This window comes from Myotis myotis, unplaced genomic scaffold (assembly GCF_014108235.1).
Source record: "Myotis myotis isolate mMyoMyo1 unplaced genomic scaffold, mMyoMyo1.p scaffold_m19_p_13, whole genome shotgun sequence".
Classification (NCBI taxonomy): domain Eukaryota; kingdom Metazoa; phylum Chordata; class Mammalia; order Chiroptera; family Vespertilionidae; genus Myotis; species Myotis myotis.
Window position 1 is genome coordinate 32,995,428 of NW_023416317.1, and position 25,602 is coordinate 33,021,029.

The following is a 25,602-nucleotide window of genomic DNA, read 5'->3' on the forward strand; positions in this document are numbered from 1 at the left end:
TTTCTTTTTAAAAATTCTTTATTGTTGAACGTATTGCATATGTCTCTTTTCCCCTCTATTGCCATCTCCCAGCCTGCCCCACCCCCCAGTCCCAGCCTACATGCCTCCCCCGCCCCCCACCCCCACCCTCTTTGCCCATTGTCTTAGGAGTTGTGATTGAGCCACGTGAATGTGTGGAAATGGCATGTCTGTCAGTTGCATTGGTTGGAAGGAAAGGCACTTGTGGAGATGTGGTGGGAGGGCTCTGTGTACTGTACGGGGGAGTGCATTTTTAATTCTAAAAGTACCTGGAGTCACTGAAGGCTTATAGAGAGGCAAGTTAAATGTTCATGTCTGTATGTTGGCTAGCACGATTGGAAACAAGATTTTAACAACAGACAGCTGCATAATCCTATGAAAAGCAAGTAGAACAACTACAAAGCAAACAAGATTCCCAGAGCCCCTTGGTTATGTTTATATGCATGCATACAAATTCTTTGGTTGATCTGTTACCTCCCTCCCCCACCCTCCCCTGCCTTCCTTCTGAGGTTGGACGGTCTGTTTGATGCTTCTATGTCCCTGGATCTATTTTATGTTTATCAGTTTATGATGTTCATTATATTCCACAAATGAGTGAGATCATGTGATATTTATCTTTCTCTGACTGGCTTATTTCACTTGGCATAATGCTCTCCAGGTCCATCCATGCTGTTGCAAATGTTAAGAGTTCGTTCTTTTTGACAGCAGCATAGTATTTGATTGTGTAGATGTACCACTGTTTTTTAATCCACTCATCTGCTAATGGGCACTTAGGCTGTTTCCAAATCTTAGTTGTGACTCAGTGATGGCAGATGCTTGATATTGTCACTCCACTGTCTTAAAAAAGGTCTTCTTTGGTCAATGTGACAGTGGAAAGGATAGCTAGAGGGTATATATATTGGCTCTTCTATGCTTCATCCTGAAGCATTTTACTTCTCAGAACTAGTCACATGGCTCTGCCTAACTGCAGGAGTGCTAAGGGAACAGATGGAATGTTTGGTGAGAAGATTTTACACAGGTGTATACACACACACACACACACACACACACACAGATTTTTACCTTTGCTTATTTGGTTCTACTATTACCATGAAAGGGGATGGTGATAAAGCAAAAGTTATATATAGTAAGCTTCTAATTTGAACTAAACTCTTGACTTTTCAAGTGAGAATGTAGTTAGCTAATGTTTAACCTTCCCCCCACCAGAAGCTAATTTCTTTATAGAACTTGTGAAAAAATTCCACACGTACAATAAACCAGTCTAAATTATAATCGAGCCTATTCAATTTCAAGTTTTTGACCCAAACCAAAATATATGAATCACTTCATAGGAACTGATTTTTAATTTGGAGTCTTGCTCTATAATAATGATTTATCTTTAAATCACAGCTCTCTCAAATGATCTGAAACATGAGTGTGGGAACATTTGGATCTTTGCTATATTCCGAGTCACGGGACAGGAGAAACAGAAATAACATTTTTGTAGAATCTGCTGTGTTCATTATTGAGCTTGGTCCTTTTATATTTTATATCTCCTCTGATACTCCAAATAGCCCTTGGTGGTAACTATTACTGTCTTCTTTTTTAGAATGAGAAAACTGAGGGTCAGCAAAGTTATGTCACAAGTAGGTAATGTCAGAGCCAGGACACACGTTCACGTGCTTGGGTCTCCAATGCACTTTCCACTCCATGCACCACCCAGGTGTTACTGTTATCCATTTGGGCATCTCATGTCCTCCAGACACAGCATGCTGCTTCTTTGTTTTTGCCATTTTTTGGTGGCTGAACATATGAGTTGGCATTGCCTTTTTTTCTTTTCTTAGCCTCTTCAAATCCAGAGCAAGCTCTCGGGCTTAGCTTAAAGACCCGTCTCTTCCATTTACAGATAACATAGTGATGGTTCAGTGTAAAGCCCTAATGCTGGTTCTGGCATAAAGAAGTCTGTTTGATAAAGATTGCCTTTCTTTTCTCTTCACCAGACTTTGGACCAAAGCATCTGTATCTCTTCTGGGCTTTATCATCACTTAACTTATCTTTGTTAATTATTTTAGCAATTCATCATACATCTACTTGCAGAAATCGTTTTCACACGAACACTTGTAACATAATGATTACCTAACACTTTCTTTATGTCAGTGTGTTACTTCCTGAATTCTCACACTAATGCAAAAGTAGGTCCGATTATTAGTTCCATTTTGCAGACGAGGGGGAAACCAAAGTATGTCTTGCCTCTAGTTAGCTGTACAGTTAGTAAGTCATGGATCCAGGACATGGACCTAGGCTGTCTGACTCAAAAGCCTACACATTTAAATATCACACTGTAGTGCCGTCCATGAATAAGTTATTTCATCTACTCGGTCCCACTGAAAGTCCTTCAGAGGCAGTGACCACATCTTAATGTTTTGGTGTCCTTCATAGCATGTAATAGAGTGTTGGGTTCATGGTAGTTGCTCAGTAATTATTTGTCAGGTGAAAGAGTTTCCCTGGCCATGAACATCTCTTGCCAGTGGTCTGTGGTTATGAGAATTTGCCTTGTTTGCTTCCTAGGCTTTTATTTTATTTTTTAAAGGAGCTGAGTAATCTCTATTTTTCAGTAGTTTTATAAATTTATCTTTATTGTTGAAAGTATTACAGATGCCCTTCCCTGCCCCCCACCCCCGCCATTGACCCCTCTCCACCCATTCCCCACCCAACCCTACCCCAGGCCTTCATTGCACTATTATCTATGTCCATGGGTAATGCATATATGCATGTAAGTTCTTTGGTTAATCTCTTCCTGTCTCCCTCCCCCTCTTTACATATCCCTTCTCTTTGAGATTTGTCTGTCTATTCCATGTTTCCAAGTCTCTGGGTCTTTGTTCATCAGTTTATTTTGTTCATTAGATTCCACATATAAGTGAGATCATGCGATACTTGTCTTTCTCTGACTGGCTTATTTCACTTAGCATGATACTCTCCAGGTCCCTCCATGCTGTCTCAAAGGGTAAGAGATCCTTCTTTTTCACAGCTGCATAGTATTCCATGGTATAAATGTACCACAGCTTTTTTATCCACTCATCTACTTGGCACTTGGGCTGTTTCCAGATCTTAACTATTGTAAATAACAATGCCATGAACATAGAGGTGCATAATCCTTCACAGATGGCTATTTAATTTAAGATGAAATATAATTAAAATTGTATTTCTTCAGTTGCACTACCCATAGTTCAGGTGCTCAATAGCCACCTGCAGCTAGTGGCCACGGTATTGGACAGCATAAAAGATAGAACATTTCCCTTATCACATTTCTTTTGGCCTGTGCTGAACTAGAGGCTGTGTTCTGTGTCTCAAGAGGTATTCCTTTTTCCATTTGGTCATTTATTCAACCCTCTCTTTTTCCCCCCAAACGCTACATGTTGTCTGCTGCCAAGTAAGCAAAACCATGCTAATGCTAGGATGTCAATCAAAGCAGATGAAGCAGGTCTTAACACGAGAAGGTGTAGAAGCAGAGCAAGTCCCATAAGTAGATCAGTTATGCTTTCTTACAGAAATTGGCTTTTGGCTTCAGATGCTGTTTGTTGAACATAAAAATATATTGCTCCTCTCCTCCTTTTACATTTAGCCACACATATGTGACCAGAAACACGAACTCCATTTTGTGAGCTCTCAGCTTCCTGTTAACATGACAAGAGTAGAAGAATCCTACCTGTGATTATAAGAAGATGGAAAATAACTGAACAAAAAAGACTGGTGGGATTTGTTCTTTCTACTGAGTAAATTTAGTTGCCTGAGAAACAGGAAGGAACTATTTCAGTACCAAAAATAATAAAAGCCTCATCTAAATTTTCTTTTTCTCACACAGGAGCTGTAATTGCCTTTGGGATGGTAGGAAAGGGAGGGGCTATGACAGGAGGAGACGTTCATTTGTATGATTTCTTTTGATATTTTATTCAAGTATTCCTTTTAACACTTTCTATCACCCTTTATAATTACCCAGTTAAAGTTATAATACAGTTCTCCTAAAAATGGGTGACATTTGAGTGTTATAAAATTAATATGAATGAGATGCAGTGGACATAATTGCTTTCTAGAAAAATCTCATCTTCATGATTCACTGTTAGAGAGAAAAAAAGTTCCTAGAACATTGATATATCTGATTCCTTATGCACATTTTCCCAAGAAAGCTGATTTTTCAGGAAATAGGATCTCTGCTGGATTCTTCTTTTTGGTCTCTTTGTTGTCTCAAATTAGAAAGGTCAGGAAATGGCAGAAATAATAATTTACTGCACTTGAGTGATTTGGCGTAGTGCATTTCAGAAAAACATTCATATACACAGATTGTCAATTTTGACTCGTATTCATTAGAACCATGGCTTTTTGTCATCCACATGATTTATCTCTGGGTTTCTGGGTATTTTAGGCCCCCCATGCTTTTTTATCTTTATTTTTATTGATTTGAGAGAGGAAGGGAAAGGGAGAGAGAGATAGAAACATCAATGACGAGAGAGAACCTGCATGCCCCCCAGGGGTCGAGCCTGCAACCTGGGCTTATGTCCTGACCAGGAATTGAACTGTGACCTCCTGGTTCATAGATCAACAATCAACCACCGAGCCATGCTGGTCGGGCATGCCCACCATCCTTAACTCATCAAGTGCTCAGTGCTTGAAATCATCAGAATAGGCACACTGGGTTCCCAGAGCCCTCAAATTGATGAGGCTACTGTTACAAACAGAGTTCTTCTAGAAGTGCCTTGACCTGCCTCTGGAGTCAAGAGGGTGGGGAATGAACTTTTAGAGCCAGAGCACAATCTCATACTTAATCAACAATGCAGGTAACTATGTCTTTGTGGCGTATTAAGATTGGATCGGGGTGAAGTTTGCCTTTGCATGATCCAGAAAGAAAATAATTGTTAAGTAAATTATGAATGTAAATCATGTTGTAAGGAATGGTAAAAAACAAACAAACAAAAAAAAACCATGTGTTTTGGAGTTCATTAGATCCAGGCTTAAATCCTGGTCCTCTTACTTAACCAGCTATGACTTTGGGGCAAGTCACTAACTACCATGGAGCTCATTTTTTATGTCTGTGAAACGGAGCTGACAATTCCTATCTCAAGAGATTGTCTCAGTAAAAAAAAAAAAAAGATATTGTCTCTAGGTTTGTTATTAGTGTAGTATGTATTAGTGGCTAAGAAAGCAAGCTATTTTTAAAAGAAATCTATAGAGCATTATATGCTTAATGAGGACAAAAAGAATAAACATTCATAGCTTGTCTTCCTTCCCCACTCTCTTGGAAAGAAAAGGTGTTAGTAGTGCTAAACTGGGAGGTGGGGGTGGGTGCTGAGCAGGGTAAGCAATGATTAAAGTTGTGAGATGATATCTAGTGGGCAGGTTAATTTACAAAACAATGGACTCTATGAAAGGAAAAAAAAAGACTAAAGAATGTGAAAGTAGAAGATTGAGAGAGAGAGGAGTGCTGGATGTTTTGGGGGGCAGACAGAAAGAGGGAAGGAGGGGTAGATGCAGTGTGACATTCAGGGGAACCAGGTAAGTCAAGAAAATTTGGGGACCTGTTCTGTGGTGAAAGCTTCCAGTTGCCAGTTTTTTGTAAGTCTTCTTAAGTAGCTCTCCCATAGGGAGGCAAGAATAGCAGAAGGGTTAAGGCCTAGATGGTGGACCTGGAGGTGTAGTTTTTAAAAAGTACTATCATAGTTTCCGTTTACTGAATGTTCACTCCCGACCAGGCACTTTCTGTGGACTTTATCAGGATTAATTCATCTAATTCTCAAGACAATTCTACAAGGTAGAAGCTCTTATCCTCCCCATTGCGCACATGCTAAAACAGAGTCACAGATGATTCAAGTAACTTGACGGAAGTCACACAAATGAGTAGTAGAGCTTGGGTTAGCCTCAACTACTGTGATGCTAGACCTGTACACTTATCCTGTGTGTGTCATTCTGTATCTCATATATGAGTGTCTGACCTTTCAGCGGTTCTCAGCCTGTGGGTCGCGACCCCTTTGGGAGTCAAACGACCCTTTCACAGGGGTCGCCTAAGACCATCGGAAAACACATATATTTACATATTGTTTTTGTGATTAATCACTATGCTTTAATTCTGTTCAATTTGTAACAATGAACCTGGGGGTCACCACAACATGAGGAACTGTATTAAAGGGTCGCGGCATTAGGAAGGTTGAGAACCACTGCCTTAAAGTAAACTTTGGGGCTGTTTGCCTTATTTTCTAGGAGCTTGGTTTGTACTCAACCACCTGGCTATTCAGAATGTGGTCCACAGGCTACGCAGGAGTGGAATCTCAGGCCCACACCAGACTCTGTATCCTAGGAAACACGGACTGCATTTTAACAAGCTCTCCAAGCGATCATGTCACAGTCCGAACAGCAGTGCCCCAGAATGTGGACCTGTAGGCAGGCAGATGGACTTTCTAGTCATGTCTCCATCCTTTACAGTGTCTAGCTCAGCCGTTGCCACCGAAGAGATTGACTCTTGATCCAACAGTAGATCAGGGAATGTTGAATATGAAATAAACTAACAAGTCCTGGATGAATAGCAACTGGTCCATCTTCAGCTGACTGAATGGGATGCCCAGGGCCTCCAGCCTCCAGCACAGCACCAGGCACGTACCAGGTGCCCCGTGCATATTTCTTGAATAGGGACGGAAATGTTGTGTGATAGAGACATCTAGCATACTTCCCCGACATTTAAAAAGGCCAAATAATGCCAAAGCAAGCAGAACAGTGATTATGCACTTATTCTTCACACAGCTCTTAGACAAGCTCTGCTCAGTTGGTTCCCCTGTGAGCTCCCACTGATTCTCTTCCCTCTCGAGCTCTCTATTGTCTTGGCTGTGTTTGCAACTCATTCTGAAACTAATTAAGTTTCAGGATCCGTTTGTCCTGTTAAGAGAGTGTGGATGTGCTGAAGTAGTGGTTTTATTATAACTTAAATTATCTGAGTGAAAGGACAATTATAATTTGATTCTAATATTGGCCAAAAGTCAGATTCCATCAAAAATAATTCTCAACAGACATTAGTCTCTGTAAAACCAGGACATTTTATGAAAGGCCACAAAGAGGATTTAAATAGGCCATGGAAAATGTATTGATAATCTGGCCATATTTTAATCCTGTTCTCTAACAGAGTGTGAAATTACTTGTTTACTTCACTTATCTGGGACTGGAGGTAGCTCATCACTCGTTGACAGAGCCATATTTTGTGACCACCTTTTCAGCAGTGAGCTTCTGCCGGGCCAAGGCCAAACAATTTGACTTCGCTGGCCTATGTACTACATCCAAAGTCAAGGTCAGGACTGCCGTTACCTCTCAGCAGCCAGAGGAACTCATGAACGCCAATGTATCTGGTCAGGGCTTTGATTTGTGCATGGACAGGGAGATAGGCCAGGAGTAACTGTAAAATGTTGGGAGCTTTATTTTCAGTATCGCCACATTTCCTTCCCGTACCGTATCCCCCTAGAAGTGAGGGTTATGTTGTTTCATCATCAGTCTACTGTATTCAAGTTGAACACTATTGAGGATGCAGTAAAGTATGAGAAGTCCCTGACCTAAAGGAGTTCCATATATATATTCAGAGACTAACCACTGTGGTAAAATAGACCATGTTGATACTCTGCCCAGATCCTCTTTATCAAGTTAGTGCACTCACCCCTCATGGCTGTAATGCTAGCTGCTAATGGCTCACAGCTGCCCCTTTCTGGAGAACTGACTGATTCCTCTCAGCCAATGGAGGTGGGGGGACCTAAGAGGTTCTGCCTCCCTAGCATGACTGATTGACATGGGCTACGAGAGACTGGACCCTTTCCTTAAGGTGGGACCAACCCATGGCACAATTCATGCTCCAGAGCTTCCCTTGGAACCACACTGAAGCTGGACTCCTGCTGAGACCACCTCCTTACTCCCTTCGCTTCCTTTCTGTCCCCTGTTCAATTGATCGAGTGTATCCGAATCTTCTCTAGAATGCTCAGCTTAAACCTTTCAGAAGCTATCATGGTCCTAAGCCTGGAAGAGCAAAGGAGGAAACATCCCAAAGTGCCGTGAGAGCTGGACCCTGGGAGATAGGGTTGCCTGACAGGACCTGGGTCATGTAGGGACTTGGCCACTGCTAATGGTCAGGGTAGGAATTGGGGAAAAAATATGGGTGCTGTAGGCCCACCATCCTTAACTCATCAAGTGCTCAGTGTTTGAAATCATCAAAGTAGGCACACTGGGTTCCAAGACCCCTCGAATTGATGAGGCTGCTGTTACAGAGTTCTAAACAGTTTTCTCTCTCCTCCTTTCTCTGGTTATGCACTCCTTTAGGCAAAACTAACAGGTGTCTTAATCCATCTAAGCAGCTATAACAAAATACCACAGACTGAGTAGCTTTATAAACAATAGAATTTTATTGCTACAGTTCTGGAGGCTGGAAGTTCAAGATCAAGGTCCTCTTCTGGAACACAGACTTCTCACTGTATCCTCACAATAGTTGAAGGGCCTGGGGAGCTCTGTGGGTCTCCTTTATAAGAGCTCTAAGCCCATTCATGAGGGTTCCACCCTTATGACCCAATCACCCCCCAAAGGCTCTTCCTTCTAATACCACCACCTTCAAGGGTTAGGATTTCAACATTTGAATCTTGAGGGGTCACACATATTCAGGCCATAGCAACAGGAAACTAGCCAACAATGAGCTGGCAGTCAATAGAGGGATTATTGTCATTTTATAGATGGCGAGATTCCACTGTAGGGGATGAATGCCTTATGAGCATGGAGAAGCCATTGCAGGTTTTCCAGTGAATCTATAAGGAAACAGAATTCCATAAGAAAGATATTGAATTTTGCTTCTGAAAGACTCTTTCAGTGTCCTTACAGGTCAGTCCTCCTCAGAGGGAGGGCCATGTTGGTGGCCTCTGGGGGCCCCTGTAGCCCTGGCCCTCCTGGTATAAAGTGCTGTTGAAAGGTTATCACGTGGAGATGGGGAGGGGCCCTGCGGAGCTTATTTGTGGCCATTGTTCCCATGAGTCCAGAACCAGAGGCTCTGAGCTTTTTCTCTCACATAGTCATCCTCTTGCTCCGCCCCCCCTCCCCTCCTTTGATTCTGAATCTCGATGTCGCAGGTAGGAGCTGGAAGGGAAAGGGGAGCATGGACTTGGGCACTTGGGGCAGGAAATCAGATTCAGGGCCTCTCTCTTGGAGCTGGTTTGCTGAAAAGGCATCTTGAGAAGGTGGACCAGGGCTTAGGGAAGGGACATTGGGACGTTTCTTCAGGCGGGGCAACCTACATCTCTGTGCCATCATACAGAAGGTCAAACTTGGAAAGTGATTAAATTGATTAGCCAACAAACCTGTAAAATTTCACACAATCAATGCCCTTAATATAGAATCAGATTACAGATTGCAGTCTACTGCACTGATTCATTCATGTTATTTCACAGGCTAAAATTTTTTACTATGCAAAGGTATGCAAATCGTATAGGAAAATAGTGTTCTTAGCCAAGTACACCAACACCTATTGAGGTGTGTGTTTTTTTCTGCTTTCTGTTTGTTTTGTTTGTTTACTTCACTGGCACTATGCCGCTGGGGTGGGGCATGAGATAGTAAATATAGTCAGTGTTTGAACAAATTTCCTAAGTGGTGATTGAGAGGGGTTATCCTTTGACAAATATTGCGCTGATCGGCATGTCTCTTTCCCTCTCTCTCTTGCCCAAAACAGAATGAAGAAGATGAGCAACATTTACGAGTCGGCGGCCAACACGCTGGGGATCTTTAACAGCCCCTGCCTGACCAAAGTGGAGCTGCGTGTGGCCTGCAAAGGCATTTCCGACAGAGACGCCCTCTCCAAACCAGACCCCTGCGTCATCCTCAAGATGCAGTCGCACGGGCAGTGGTTCGAGGTAGGCATGTCCAAGCCTTCCCGTCCTCCGGTGGTTTATTTTGATGAGATGGAAAATTCTGGAAATGAAGACCATGGCGGTTCTGCTTGAATCGTGAGGTTTGGATGTGGCTGTTTCTGAGCTGTGGGTATTTTGACATTGGCCCTTCGTTTGTGTGCTCCCGGTGGACATAGTGGCCCCTGAGGAAGGGCAGGGAGGACTGCCTCACAGGGAACCACATCACACCACATTTATTTTTTATTTTTTGAGGGAGAACTTAATATTAGCTAAACTGGAATGGGTACTTATCAAGTGTCAGGCACTGTTCCAAGAGCTTTACGTAGAAGTAACTCACTTACTCCTCGCGACAATCCTCGGGGGAAGCAGAGACAGACCGGTTAAGGCTTTGTCCAGGATCACTCAGCTTGGAAGTGGAAAATCTCATATTTGCACCCAGGAGCCTGAGCTCCAGTGTCCCCATGCTCTTCATGGCTATTTTGTCATAATGGTGGGCACCTGTGTAGTCTTCAGTGGCTTGTGTGGCAGTATTGCAGGTTGAATTCTGCAGTGTGGTTTTGTTTATCTAGAACAGCGGTTCTCATCCTGTGGTTCGCGACCTCTTTGGGGGTCAAATGACCCTTTCACAGGGGTCACCTAAGACCATCGGAAAACACATATATAATTGCATATTGTTTTTGTGATGAATCACTATGCTTTAGTTATGTTCAATTTGTAACAATGAAAACACATATGGCATGTCAGATATTTACATTATGATTCATAACAGTAGCAAAATTACAGTTATGAAGTAGCAACGAAAATAATTTTATGGTTGGGGGTCACCACAACATGAGGAATTGTATTAAAGGGCCGCGGCATTAGGAAGGTTGAGAACCACTGATCTAGACGTTGAGACAAATTGGATGAGGACTGGCTTTTAGGTTTTTCGTGGTTTTTTTTTTTTTTTTTTTCGCTTCTAGGTACCTAAATAAGCTGTGCTTTAAGAGATCAGGTCTGAAGAGAATGGGGGGTGGGGAGGGGCAGGGGTGCAGCAGAGTCAGCAGCTATTTTCCTCTCTAAGGGAACCAGAGAGTTGGTGAAGTGTGGATACAGGTTTGAAGCCATGCTGAGTCAAGAAAGAGGAGACTGTTACCTGCTTGGGATCCTCCAGGACAAACTCTTTTAAGGCTTCAATACTTCTCCCACCTGTTTGCAAATCAGGTGCTCCTCTGGGGGGCGGGGGCAAAGTCTTCCACTTCACAGTAGAACGAAGGCTCCAGAGGTCCTAGAAGTAGCACATTGGCTTATTAGTACCTAAGTGGTAAGAGCCAGTCCTCCGAAAGGGAGGTGAGACGCAGGTTGGTGAGCAGATGTATTGAGGTGAGTAGACTCGTGCATGGGGGGATGACAGATGGGCAAGTTGGGGATCTTACTTTAACTTCAGGCGTATCCAGGTCTTATACTGTAAACTAAAACCGCATTCACAGGTCACCTTAATGTGTAATAGATATGTTTTTCCCTTCTAAATATCCTCATTAACTTCGTTAGTGGGTTTCATTGTTTTTTCATGGACAAAACTAAGTGGAATTTCTACATCAGAAAAAGGTCCCTCTTTGAAAATCAGAGAAAAAAAGTTCATCTCCTAATACCCTCTTTACATAATTCAGTAATTGTTTGTACACACTTATTTTCAGTGTTATCATGCATGTAGTTTTCTTTCCTGATTTTTTTTTATTACCCAGTAGCATATGTGTTTCCCCACAGCGCTATAATACTCATAATTTTCAAGGCTGCATGAAATGCCATCAAATGGGTTTAAAGAATTATTTTTCTATCTTTTCACTTTGAAGTTGCTTCACAAAAATACCCTATTTTCAATGATGCGGCAATGGATATCCTTGCACATTTGGATTTGCCCTCCTTTGGGGATGAGTTCCTAGGAGAGATTCTGTCAGAGTGGACCTCGGGGACAAGGACAGGGCCATTGTGGGCCTTTTGATACGTGCTGCCAAATTGCTTTTCCAAAGTGCTCTATTACAGTGTGGTCTACACACCGCTCCCGCTCCCGCCCACAGACCTTTTGTTGCTCATGCGCAGTGAGATAAGAGACTTGTGCCACAATGTGTATTGATTCCCTGCTTCCCTCCCCTAGAAAGTCTTACCTCTTTAAGAACAGTGATGTCGGCTGAACCTCCAGCAGGCTTAGTGATGTGGCTGATTGTTATTCCGGCACTTTGAGAAGCTCTTCTCGGATCAGTTTTTTACACTCTTAACAACACACATTCAGGATTCAGTCTGATTAACTGAGCCCGTGCCAGGTAACTAATAGGATTTAACCCAGGTCACGAACTAGTACCAAAGAGGCTGGAAATGCAGAGAAGCTAAGAGGGACTGTGCGGGAACCCAGAGACTAACCATAGGAACCTGCTACTTTGCTCAGGGGGTGTGCTAAAACCAGCTTGTATGGGCTTGTGAGTGTCCAGCTGTTAAACACTCAGGAATTTTGCAAGCCTGAGTGTGAGTCTGTACTACCCCACAGACAATGGCAAACATGTCAAATCAGAGCTTCTTTCCCCCCTGCCCTCCTCCCTGTTCCAGAGCCAGTTGTTAAACATTTCCCAGCACACCACTGGGTGAGAGGGATGCAGGAGGAACCAAACAGCGGGACCACCCAGCAGAAGCTGGATGCATGGAAGGAGGGCCTCCCCAGTGGGAACCAGAAAGACAGAGGAGATGCAGGTAGCGCTGGGAGTGCTGCCTGAAAGGGAGACGGGGCTAGCCTGGACTCCCTCTGTTGCTCTCTCATCTCCCGTCAGCGTCTTCCATTGACCAAACCTTGATGGAAGCCAGCGGCAAGGCGTGCAGACAGAGAATGTGTCTGAGAGCAAAGAGGTGAATGACTAGTGCACAAACCTCCTGGCAACTCACAGTAACTTGGACAATCATTCACCCTCTCTGGTCATTAGTGCTAGCACCTATCTTTTGGTACAAATTCAGCCAGTGGTCCTAGGCAACACATTAGAAGCACACCTTTGCTCGCTTTGGCAGCACATGTACCAAAATTGGAACAATACAGAGGAGATTAGAAGCACATGTATGCCAGGAGTTAGAAACACCCGGCAGTCTATTTAAACCACGAGGCTACACTATCTCTGTTTAATGAAGGCTAGCAAATGTGGGCAGTGCTCTGGGACAAGATTTATTGATAAGTGAGTTTTCCTGTATTTTGCCCCTGGAACATGTCTGGATTTACAGAGCGATTTCTGTGTACAGGGTTACAGAGTTGAGGGAAAGCCCTGTAGAAGAGAATGCCTGCTGGCTGTCACTTCCTTGGGGGGGTCTTAATGATGGGGAATCTGGTAACTGACCAAGTGAAGAAAAAATAGAGGCCAAACTGACTTGCATAATGAAGAGATTGCTGGGGGTGGGGGGTGTCAGGCTGAGGAGGGAAAAACAGGGTGAGCTTATCTTTTACAGGGAATTTTAAAGTTTGGAAAAAGAGGCTCTATCCAGACGAGCACTGTCGCTGCAATGATGGCAATGCCTCTATCTGCGGGGTCCACTCAGGGAGTCACTGGCCACACGTGAGCACGTCAGGACTGTGTGACTGAAACACGGACATTCTTAATTATTTTGTTTTAATTAATGTAAGAGTAAGTGGAAATAGCTGACACAGTTCCAGAGTATGTTTGGTGTGCTAGAGAACTCGGCTGGGCTGGGGAGAAGAGGAAAGGGGGGTTTATAAAAATGTAGCCGTGGGCTGTTAATTTTACAGCGCCAGTTTTTCTGGGGAGCTGTAAGTAAAGATTGACATTTCCTTTTTATTACATGTGATTGCTGGCCTGTGCTTTTGGTAATGGAATTCCAGCAGGGGAAGGGCCCGTGATGCCCTGCTTTATAGCTCAGGTTGCTAAGGTGCTTCCCAAGGGGTTGCCTTTGGGGGATGGCGGGGGAGGACTGTTTGCTCTCTTAATTGGCTGTAACTTGTTAGCAATGGAAGAGAACATTTGACCTCTAAGATGTTTCATAAAAATGTAAGCCTGATTTTTATATTGAAAAAGATCTATAATCTGACCTTCTATGCTGCTAATAGTATTAAGAGTCAATGAAGATAAATCTATTTGTCCTTGAAATATTGGCAATCATTTGATCTGAAATGCATAATGGATTGTTGCTCTTTATATGTCTGAGGACTGAGAAGCCAGAGAGGATGGTTTGGGTTTTATTGAGAACATGGAGATAGGGTGGTACTTTTATTGGGTGTAACTTTGTGAATGGCCGTGAATGTAACTGTCAGAAAGAAGGAAAGAGAAAACTTGTAGCTTGGAAAAATATTCCAAATTGAGACATTCAGACCTACCATTTAATTTCCCTAATTTAGAATCATACCTATTTTTTAAAATTCCTGCTGCACCTACTCCTGGCCATATCATGGCAGCAGTTTATGGTACAGTTCAGTGTAATGATAATTTAGAACATATTTCACAGGTCCCCTGACTCCTGGAAGTGAACATCGTGTCCAAGTGGAATAAATGAACACTGACTTCCCAGGGATCAAAGGCAAGGGTCATTGTGAACCAAAGACTTTTATTCAGTTTCCTGGAGCATATGCTCTACTTCCTGGGCAAGCACAATGTTCTCCACGAAACAGAGCTAAGCTCAGGGTGCCCTGGCCCTTGACGGAGATCCTATAAGTGGCAGAGTCCTTGTCCTCATTGGAAAGAGCCAAATTATTTCCCACAGTACTAGAATGTTGCTCCATATACCTTAATTCCATTTTTTCCATTTAATTTTAGTACAGTTATCAAGCTCCTCCATGGGAAGCTGTAAGTAATTCTGAGAACTAATTACCCTTGGGTCAATTCCGTGTGAAAACATGTTATGATGAACCTGGTGCTTTGGTAGATTCTTGGTGATAACAATAATTATTGGTGATAATTAGTGTGGTTATATCTAACATATCAAATATCAGTGGATTCTAATGAAAGATTATTCTTTATAATGATAATATATTAAAATAATTTATATTTACAAAGCCCATCTACTTACATTATTTCCTTTATTTCTCATAACAGCCCCATGAAAAGGAGGCACAGACATTGAAATTAGCCCCAGCATGTGTTGAGTTCCATGAAAAAGACATGGGTTGTATCCTCAATGACTTCAGAGTCCAGGAGAAGAACTCGCCCTATTTTAGAGTCAGAGGCTGGAAGCTCAGATAATCATGTGATCTTGAGAACCAGGGCTCAAAACAGGCCCTGACTTAAATCTCTTCCTTTCCTTAAATGTGCAGTGGGTACACCATGTCAAGGGTGCCTAGGCTACCTTTATATGGAGAGGAGCTAAAAATCACTCTTTCATTCCTCCATTCATTTTCAACTTTCCTCCACACACTCTACCTACCCAGGTGTCTGTAGGGTTTGGTTGTATATGACCGAGCATCCTTGCTAGCAGAACAGAAGGGGAAATATGGGTCTGTGGTGGTAGGCTTGCTCACTCCCAAAGAAGTGGGTTGTGAACTTTTTCAGCAATTCCTTCTCAGCTAGAGGGCTCAGGGAAGAGTTCCATGGAACAGTCTCTTTCATGCTTGGGAGAGTAGTGAGCCATCACCATTCGTGTATCAAGCTTGGAGGACGAGGCCCAAGGTAGTATTTTCAACCGTACCTGAGATATTCAATTTTCGGTTGCTCCAAAGTGCTATAATGTTATGCAAATGGGTCAGGCAATATGAACAGTTAGGTGATGACAAAATAAAGTAGCAAAATATATATGCCGATACCAGCTATGTATATAGTAGCCATTTTTTCATGTATAGTTCCCAATCCTCATAACTACGCTACTGTGTCAACTTTACTAACCAGGTAAGGGAACTGAGGCTGGGTCGAATTAATAAATCACCCAAGGTCACATAGCTAATAAATAGAAAGGCTGAAATCTGGTTGATTCCAAAACCTATGCTCTCTTCGCTTTCGCAGAGATTGCAAACTTGAAGCTGGAGGCCTTTGTCTAGTCACCAGATTGTTTTGATTGGCTTTCATGGTGTCCAAACAGGCAATGTCTCATAAAGCTCCAGGTTTCTGGTTTAACTTTTGAGTTACCAGAAAACTGATAACATGAAGCCTTTCACTTTTGTGCAATGATGAGCTGGGGATCGTCAGCGGCTACTCATATCCAGAGTGTGAGTCTGTCCCCATGCTTCCCACTAGTGATCCTGCTTCACTCATTATCCCTACAAGACTGGCCCCTGGAGGGGTCTGATGGAGACTACAGTCCTGTACCCCTCTGGGCCGTGTCTCTGAACCATGATTAACCTCTCCATTGTGGACACAGACAGACGCTAAAAAATGAAGATTATGTCAGTTAAAGCCTTCCCTCTGAATGCCACAAACAAGCTCCTTTCTGGAAAGATGTAATGTTCACACTTTACTGACTTGTAGTGTTTTGGTGGCTAACACCTAGGCTTGGCAGATGATAAAAAAAACAACAGTTTTTCTGCACTTGTTCACAAAGTTTCCACTGTGGTTTGACATCAAACTCCCATTTGAGGAAACTTTGATGTTGCTTTCTACCTCCCCCGTAACACATTCTTAATACGAATAATTTTTTAAAAGTTGATTTTGCTAATGTTAGAAATCTTACCCCAAGCACTGAAGGAAGCAAAACGAAACAATCAAAGTATGGAACATTTCCTAAAATATATTTTACTATTTAAAATCTGTAACGGAAAACAACACATACTTTCAACCACGAACTCTCAGACTGTGTTCCCATTGATTGACATTCTAGTAAGTGACAGAAATGCCAACTCTAAAATACATTTATGCTAATAAAATATTTTATCTATTACGTATATTGGGGGTCCTATATTAGATTTTGGCTTAAAATGGAAAAGTATGGTTCCATTGCTAAAAAATGTGAAAACTCAAGAGAGAGAGAGAGTGAAAAATTAACCCAGAGCCAGTTTAGCTCACAATAAAACTAAACTAGTATTTATGTCCTGACTCACCAAGCTTCAGTTCAACCTGAGATCACCGCCCAACAGCTGCCGGACAGCTTAGGAAGCTGTCATAGCAGGCAGGCGGGAGCTGAGGTGCGTTTGGAAGCAAAGCCTAGGTCCTCCACACATTAACTGTGTGACCTTGGAAAGCCACCTACCACCTCTGAGCCTCTCCTACTGCCTCACGTCTAAATGGCTGTTGTCAGGATTAATGATTGGCTCGCAGGATGAGGAAGAGTTATCTCTGTGATCTTATCATATGGAAATACCTCAGCTTCCCTGGGCCTGCGTTTTCAACATCTGTCCTCAAATGGAGGCAACAAGAAAACTTATTCATGGGTTTATTATAAGGATGAAACGAGATGCTGCTTAAGAGTTGATTAACATAGTACCCAGGGCATGGTGAGTGCTTAATAAATATTAAAGGGCATTACGTTTAAAGGAGAGAATGTGCGCAAAGCCAATGTGGTTGGCACATCACTTAGGACGCAGTGAATAGACGACGATATCAGGTGATACCTGCAGCGAGGTGTGTTTAATGCCAGAGGCAATTGTTTGGACCGTTGCCCAACCCAGGTATTCTTGGTCCCATTCTGCTGGGTAAAATAAGAGAAGTTTCAATGGGAAAATTTAACAGGTCTCTAAGTTTCTGCCAAGTCGCTGGCTACCGCTTTGATGTGCCTGGGCTCCCCTGGTAGGGAATTATCTAAGCCTCCTTATCCCTGCACTCTCTGTGTTTTGAAGATGAATAGACTGGGAGCGACTCCGTTCCACTTGTCCCTGTTCTCTAATCTGTGGATGGGAATCAGAGAGGCCGTGCTGATAACCTGAGCTTTCCATCTTTGCTTCTGTGCCAACATCAGCCTCCACTGTTTGGCGGTCTTAGAAGAGACAAGAAAATTCTTCCCTCCTGGAAACTCCAGATGTTCTAGGGGGTCAGTTCATAGGCTAATTAAATATTTTATCTTGATTCAAGCCCAGAAATGTTCAACTCCCTATCTTGGCAAGTCTGTTTTCAAATGCCTTGATAGTTTAAGAGCTTCCTCTCATCTGAGAATTTAGTCTTAGATATTTTTTTCTTGAGTGTGAAGACTAGTTTTGGTTGAAACATTACAGTTTTGGAATTTTGTATCAAAGCAAGAAAGTTTGACACCTTTTTAACCCCTTCCCCCTTGAATTCTAGTCTTTTTTTTTTTTTAATATTTCAGAGAGGAAGGGAGAGGGGGAGAGAGAGAGAGATAGAAACATCAATGATGAGAATCATTGTTCTGTTGCCTCCTGCATGCCCCCTACTGGAGATCCGGCAACCCAGGCATGTGTCCTGACCAGAATCGAACCAGGGACCCTTCGGTCTGCAGGCTGATGCTCTAGCCTCTGAGCCAAACTAGCTAGGGCGAATTCTACTCTTCTTAAAACAACTTCTGAGAACCTGGGATTTGGTGGGGTCACCTATTTAATGCTACTCCCATTTCCTACATTCAGCTTGTTCCAGTTACTGCAGTTGCGTAACAGTTATCCCCAAATTGAACAGCTTAGAATAGCCATCGTATTAAAGTCATGAATTGTGTGCATTGGAACCTCAGATGGGGCACAGTGGGGATGGCTCTTCCCTCAATGTCTGAGGCCTCAGCTGGGAAGACAGGAAGACTAGCGATGATCTGAGGCTAGGGTTTCAAATCATCTGAAGGTCTCTTCACTCTCATGTCAGGCTAGGACTTCATTGGGAGCATCTGCATGTGGCCTTCCATGCACAGCAGTCTCAGGGCAAGGACACAGCCCCCGCCTCTGAATAGGAAGGTGTCCAATGTTTGCCTCTCTATCTGGCAACGTGAGTTAACTAAGGAGCCTCATCTTACTATCACATGCTCCTATGGTTACCTTAAAGGGTGTGGCTAGGAGGAACGAAGGAATATTTATAATCCCAATTCCCATTTAGGGTGTTGTCTTAGAAGCTTGAAAGATGCCAATATTGAACTTATAAAAGGTGAGCCTTTCTACTCTACTCTGAATGATACACTTAGGAAACGCATAGCCTGAAGAAGTACAAAAGGAAGAAAATGTGGGGCCTTGACTTACGAGTGTCCTGACTAACGAGTTTTTCTAGATACGAGCCGTCTCTCGGCCGATTTTTTGCTTTGAGTTGCGAGCTAAAATTCCAGTTACGAGCCAGCTTCAGATACCCCACCACTAGTTGGTGCAGCAAACGTCACAGTGAACGCCACACTGATTAATGGCATTTCAATTCATTGTAATGGTGAAAATTGATTTGACATACGAGTAATTTGAGTTACGAGCTCCGTCACGGAACTAATTAAACTCGTAAGTCAAGGCCCCACTGTATAAGTTGAAGTTTCTAGTCTGGTTTTAAACACTAGTCTCAAGAATAATACACATATATGCTAACACCACTAGATACGCCAAAGGAACAGAAGAAGAAGAAGAAAGAGAAGGAAAAGGGGGAGGAGGAAAAGAGGAAGAAGAAATGAGCAACTAGTGTCTGCAAAGCCCTCCTACGATTTTCCCATTGATCCTTGCAACAGCCCACTGAAGTCAGTACTGTTATTTGTATTGCCCACTCACAGATGAGAAAACAAATTCGAGATGTCACGCTATTTCTAAGATCAAATAGTCGGAATGAATGGAACCTACTTTCTAAAATCATGGACTTCCGATTTCGGATCCTTTAGTCATAGCGCGGGCCCTCTGCTGCTGGAACCCATTATGGCAAGTCCTGCCCCCTTCTTAGACCCCAGTGCTCCTATGGCTGTGGCGCCACAGAAGTCCAAACACAATGGACTCCATCTCTTTGCTGCTGGATCCTTTTCTTGCACACTCTCGACCCACTACCTTGAGATTTGCCCAACTATAGCTATCAATCCTAATAAATATTTTCTTCTATAATTTACTGGCAAGAGAGCAGTTCATTCTACAGTTGAGCCATGATTCACATACCAGCCCACTAATGGTACACATGTAAATGGTTCAGTTTTTTTATTCACTCAGCAAACATTTACTGAGCTCCTACTATATGCTAGGCACTGTTCCATGGGCTGGGAATACAGCAGGGAACAATACATGGCCCAAGCTTTTGTGCTAGTGTGGGAAGAATAGACAATAAACAATATCTACTCTGTTGTCAGGTAATGGTCCATGCTATGAAGAAAAAATGATTCAGGGAAGGGTGTGGAAAATGATAGGGAGACTACTTTAAAAATTGTAATCAGGAAAGACTTCTCTGAGGAAGCAATATTTGCACAGGAACCTGAATGGGTATGGGAGTTAGTTATCTGGATACATGGGCAGTGTTCCAACAGAAGGACTAGCAGAGGCCATGGCAGGCATTTTCTTGGCTTATTTAAGGTATAGCATGGAGGCAGAGTGGCTGGAGAGCAGTGGGGTAAGAAGGCAAGAGTGAGAGGAAATGTTGAAGAGGCAGCTAGAGGGAAAATCATGTAGGGCTTTGTAGATCATAGCAGGGATCCTGGATTTTATCCCAAATGTGATGGGGTGGAGGGTACATTGGAAGGCTTGGAGCAGGAAAACGATTTGCATATAAAGGGATAACATTGGCCCTGACTGATTTGGCTCAGTGGCTAGAGCGTCGGCCTGCGGACTGAAGGGTCCCAGGTTCGATTCTGGTCAAGGGCATGTACCTTGGTTGTGGACATATCCCCAGTAGGTAGTGTGCAGGAGGCAGCTGATTGATGTTTCTCTCTCATCAATGTTTCTAGCTCTCTATTCCTCTCCCTTCCTCTCTGTAAAAAATCAATAAAATATATTTTTTTTAAAAAAGAGAGATAACATTGTTTGCTTGTGCCAGACAGTGTACAAGGATAAGAGCAGGTGCTGGAGACAACTCAGGAGCTACTGCATTTGTTCATGTGAGAAGGTATAATAGTTTGGATCAGGTGGTAACCATGGAGGAGATGAGAAGTGGTTTGAAATGAGATGTTTACAAAAAGTAGACTCTAAAATTTGCTGATGGATTAGGTGCAGGGTATGAGAAAGAGAGGAGGCAAGAACGATTCCAGAGGTCTGAGCAATTGGGTGAATGATGACGGGTAATACTGGGAGAAGAGCAGGTGTGTCAATGAACATGCTTCTGGTGGTGAGAGGCAGTATGGTGTCCTGGTACAGGGTGGTTCTGGTCACAGGCTATATTTGAATCCCAGCCCTATTTACCAGCTAGAAGATCTTGCACAAGTCAGTTACCTCCATTTTCTCATCTGTGTAGTGGGGACAACGAAAGTACCCCTACATTGTGGGTAGTTCTGAGGATTTACCACACAACAGCATCTAGCAGTTAGCGTTTCAAAACTGCTAGCCATTTATTGGTATCATCAATATACTTCTGTGAATACTGATTGTTTTTTTAAGGGGAAATAGTGGGTCAAAAAATACACACAGCCCTAGCCGACTTGGCTCAGTGGATAGAGCATCAGCCTGCGGACTGAGGGGTCCCAGGTTCGATTCCGGCCAAGGGCACATGCCTGGGTTGCGGGCTTGATCCCCAGTAGGGGGCGTGCAGGAGGCAGCCGATCAATGATCTCTCTCATCATTGATGTTTCCATCTCTCTCTCCTTCTCCCTTCCTCTCTGAAATCAATAAATATATTTTTAAAAAATACACACATTTTTTAAGCTTTGAAAATTACCCACTTGCTTATTTGGAATGAACATACCAATGTGTTCCTACCACATCAAACTGTGAGATGCAAAGGAGGCAATTCTTTTTAAAAAATATCTTAAACATTTAGAGTTTAATATATAGGCTCCTCAGACCTTTGTCATCCCTTCTTGTTCCAGTCACAGACCCAGTCACAGAAGGAGTGTTTCCTTGGCTTGGCATAACTTGAACTCACTTAAGTGATTCTAATCACACTTCTGTCCTCCTTCTGAAGTTATTATATTAATATGTATATTAATGATTAATATAATATGAATGACATAATACAATGCTAATATAATGAAAGCATAACTAATTATTAACATGGTCTTATTCATCTACAGTGTATGTGTGTTTGCAAGAGAGCGAGAACATGCATGAGAGACGTGGGTTGTGTGTGTGTGTATTGGAACTGAAGAAAGAATCCAAACATCTCTAGGTTGTCATCTTTCATTCCAAACGATCACTGTGCTTGATGCTGTGCTTCATTTACAGGGAGGAAGAGAGATTGATTTAATAACCTGTCATATTATACAACATAAAAAGAGCTTGGGAAGAAAAAGCACTCTGGTGTTCTTAGTGGGAAGAAAAATATTATGACAGCTCCATGGAGAAATCTTTGTGCAGAGAGAACTAGTAGAAGTTATGGTGATGAGTTGAGGATCTTAGAAAAATATAATGCTCCCATGAAATAAGTTTGACCACTACACTACAGAGCTCTACATTGTAGAAGGCAATTTCCCTCTCTTATATGAGGGGCATAAGAAAATAGAAACTCTGATTATTCCTTCTTTTTAAGATTCCTCCCTCCCTCCCTCCCTCCCTCCCTCCCTCCCTCCCTCCCTCCCTCCCTCCTCCCTCCCTCCCTCCCTCCCTCCTTCCTTCCTTCCTTCCTTCCTTCCTTCCTTCCTTCCTTCCTTTCATTTTTGGTTAATCCTCACCTGAGAATATTTTTCTATTGATTTTTATAGAGGGTGAAAGGGAGGGTGAGAGACATAGAGAAACATCAATGTGAGAGAGAAACATCGATTGGTTATCTCCTGCACTCACCTGACCTGGGCTGGGGATCGAGCCTGCAACCGAGGTACATGTCCTTGACCAGAATTGAACCCAAGACCCTACAGTCCGTGGCTGACACTATCCACTGAGCCAAATCAGCTAGGGCTATTTCTTAAAAATAATTTATTCCATCATTTTCTCTGGAGGTTTTAAAAATATTCTATTTGCCGAACCGGTTTTGCTCAGTGGATAGAGTGTTGGCCTGTGGACTCAGGGGTCCCGGGTTCGATTCCGGTCAAGGGCATGTGCCTTGGTTGCAGGCACATCCCCAGTGGGGAGTGTGCAGGAGGCAGCTGATCGATCTCTCTCATTGATGTTTCTGGCTCTCTGTCCCTCTCCCTTCTTCTCTGTGAAGAATCAATAGAAAATATATTTTTTAAAAATATTCTATTTAACTGAGGTGGGACAGCACAACAAATTATGATAATATTCTAGAGTCATAAAATTTAATCAAGAGAGTTTATTATCTTAGTGTTAAACTCTGGCATCCTGGAACAGTCAGTTTATACTTTAGTGAACAAATAAAGTTCGGTAATAACACCCTCCATCCACCAGGAAGACACCTGTAGTTGAATAAGCTGGGTTTACTGCTTACTGCCACAAGGGAAGACACTATGGTGAACTGTGAGGCTTCTTAGTGAGAGAGTTTAAGGGACATACAGAATTCAGGCTACTGTTAGGTGTTTTCAGGAGAATTTAAGGAAGGGTGACTTCACTGTGGCTTGGATGGTGTCAGGAAGCCAGGACGATTCTGTAATTGGGTCCCTTAATGGATCTTATCCAGAAGGGAAAAGTAGGCCACGCTGAAGCTGGAACGGGGAAGGAAGCAGCAGTCACTCATTTAAACCAGGATGAGGGATGGTTGGTCGTGTGTGTGTGTGTGTGTGTGTGTGTGTGTGTGTGTGTGTGTGTGTGTGTGGTTTGGACAGTGCTCATGGTTTTCTTTGGTTCAAGCATGATCACAGAGATGTGTAGTTTTTGTCTTGCTCTGTCACAGGCATACAATGGCCTTGTGCTATGCTGGTATTCTAAGGAATTTTGTTGTTGTTGTTCACCAGAACTCTAAAACCTGGCTGTACGTGCCAGGCCAGCTCCTAGCAACACCAAGGCCTGGCTGATAGCACCAAGTCAGCCCACCAAGCCAGCTCCCAGAGGTCCGGGGCTGCTTTCCTCCTGCTCAGAGTGAAACCCTGAAGTTGAGCTGCTCCATTTAAAAACATCTTAACAATGGACCAACTTGTTGGCTCAGCAAAATAGCAATCATAACAAGTCTTGAATCTAAACCTTTTATTTCTCAGTTATATTATTATCAAAAAATGATATATATGATGCTCAGTGTATGTGGGTTCTGTAAGTTAATGTTTCTTCTTCTACTTAACTCCATAACTCCCTTCTACTCTTTTTCTATCTCCCAATTAGTTAGAAGGAAAATCCCCAGGAGCCCTTTTGAAGACATTCAAGTTTCCTTCTATAGAAAGCTCCGTAAGAAATACTCTGGGTCTATCGGATAGGGCATGAGTTTTCACAGGAGATCTGGACAGGAGAAATTTTTTTTAAAGGTGAGGTAGATGGTTTCAGTGCTGTCCCATTCATTAAGCCAACTCCTTGTTGTGTTTTGAGGAAAGGTTCCCAGAAATTCCATTTTATAAGGATTACCAGGTCCCTGGCATTCATTGAGTAAATGGCTATTGAGTACTTACCATATGCCATGTACGCTCCTTGCCACTGGGTCTGAGAATGGACAATTATGGTCCCTGTCTTCATAAGGTTTATATCTGTCAAGGGACAGAAAACTGTGGGATCCAAAGTCTTTAAAAGCTTGGAATATTCAGAGGAAAGTGTATCCAATTCTAGGTTGGGAAGAGGCGCTAGGGAAGGTTTTGTAGAGAGGATGCTCCTTGAATTAGATCTTAGGGGATGAGTCTGCCAGATAAACAAGGTAGGAATAGCATTGTTTAAAAAGGGAAAATTATGCTACGTGCAAAGGACTGACTTCAACAGGACAGGACAGCCCCTTTCAATCACTAAACTTTGGTAATTCTGACAATAACGTTCTTGATAGGACTTTATGAAAGGATCACCATTTATTTTTATTTATTTTTTGGCTGGAGCTCTGCCTAAGCCATACCCTCAGAAGAGAATATCTCTTCTATTTTTAAAGACCTTTTGAGAAGGGGAATCCACAGTCCTCCTAGGAGGTCGGTGAGTTTTAAGTCTCGGAGCCTTATTAGCACAGATGGTGTTCAGCAGCTCTCTGTGGGGAGAGGAAGGGACTTCCTGGGAGGGATCAGGGGCCAGTTTTTGAGGGTTTAATCCTTTGAGTAGAGAATAACCCTGATACAGCCTTGAGATTGCATCAGATTGCTTATGTGCCAGCCTTTTCCCATGAATATACCACAAGAGACTGGATGTGGTAATTTCAGATGAAACAGCTGGCTTCTTTTACAGCATGAGATCTTGGGGAGTGATGGGGAAGCTTAAGAAAAAAACCTCACTAATGGAATAGATTTATGTTAGTTGCAAGATTTCAGCCTTAGTTATGCACACCCTTATTCATATTCTCTCCTACAGTGGTCTGCACTCACTTCATTCATTTCACTTAATCATATCTTTGCCTCTTAGGTAGTCTTACCTAAAGTTTGAATCTTGACTCTGCCACTATCTGTACAAGAGTCTGCTTCTTTGCCCCTTTCTTCCATTTCTTCAGTTAAAGTACCTCCCCATAGGACTAGGGCTGGTGTGGACATTAGCTCAATTTATGCCCATAAAACCCTTAGAAAATTTGCTGGTATTAGTAGGGGCTCACTGAATGTAAGTTTTTATTAATTATGTTGACCTTGAGTCATACAGGGTAGAAGGTATTTGGGGGTAGAGGGGAGGGATAGAGTAGAATGAGATGGTTCCTCTGAAAATTCAGCGGCCCAAGAAATATTTATTTATTGTCCTGTGCCAGGTCCTGGAGACCACATATGTGAAAAGACATGGTTCCAGCCATTT

General features: G+C 42.8%; 1 protein-coding gene across 2 annotated transcripts in view; it reads left to right on the forward strand.

The window, feature by feature from the left end:
• The window catches only part of CPNE4 (copine 4), a 354,210-nt gene that overhangs the window by 77,198 nt on the left and 251,410 nt on the right, over positions 1-25,602 (forward strand). For both annotated transcript variants that reach the window (XM_036332620.1, XM_036332621.1), the window contains exon 2: positions 9,725-9,905. In XM_036332620.1, the coding sequence (XP_036188513.1) occupies positions 9,725-9,905 (181 nt within the window). The remainder of the gene's footprint in view (positions 1-9,724; positions 9,906-25,602) is intronic.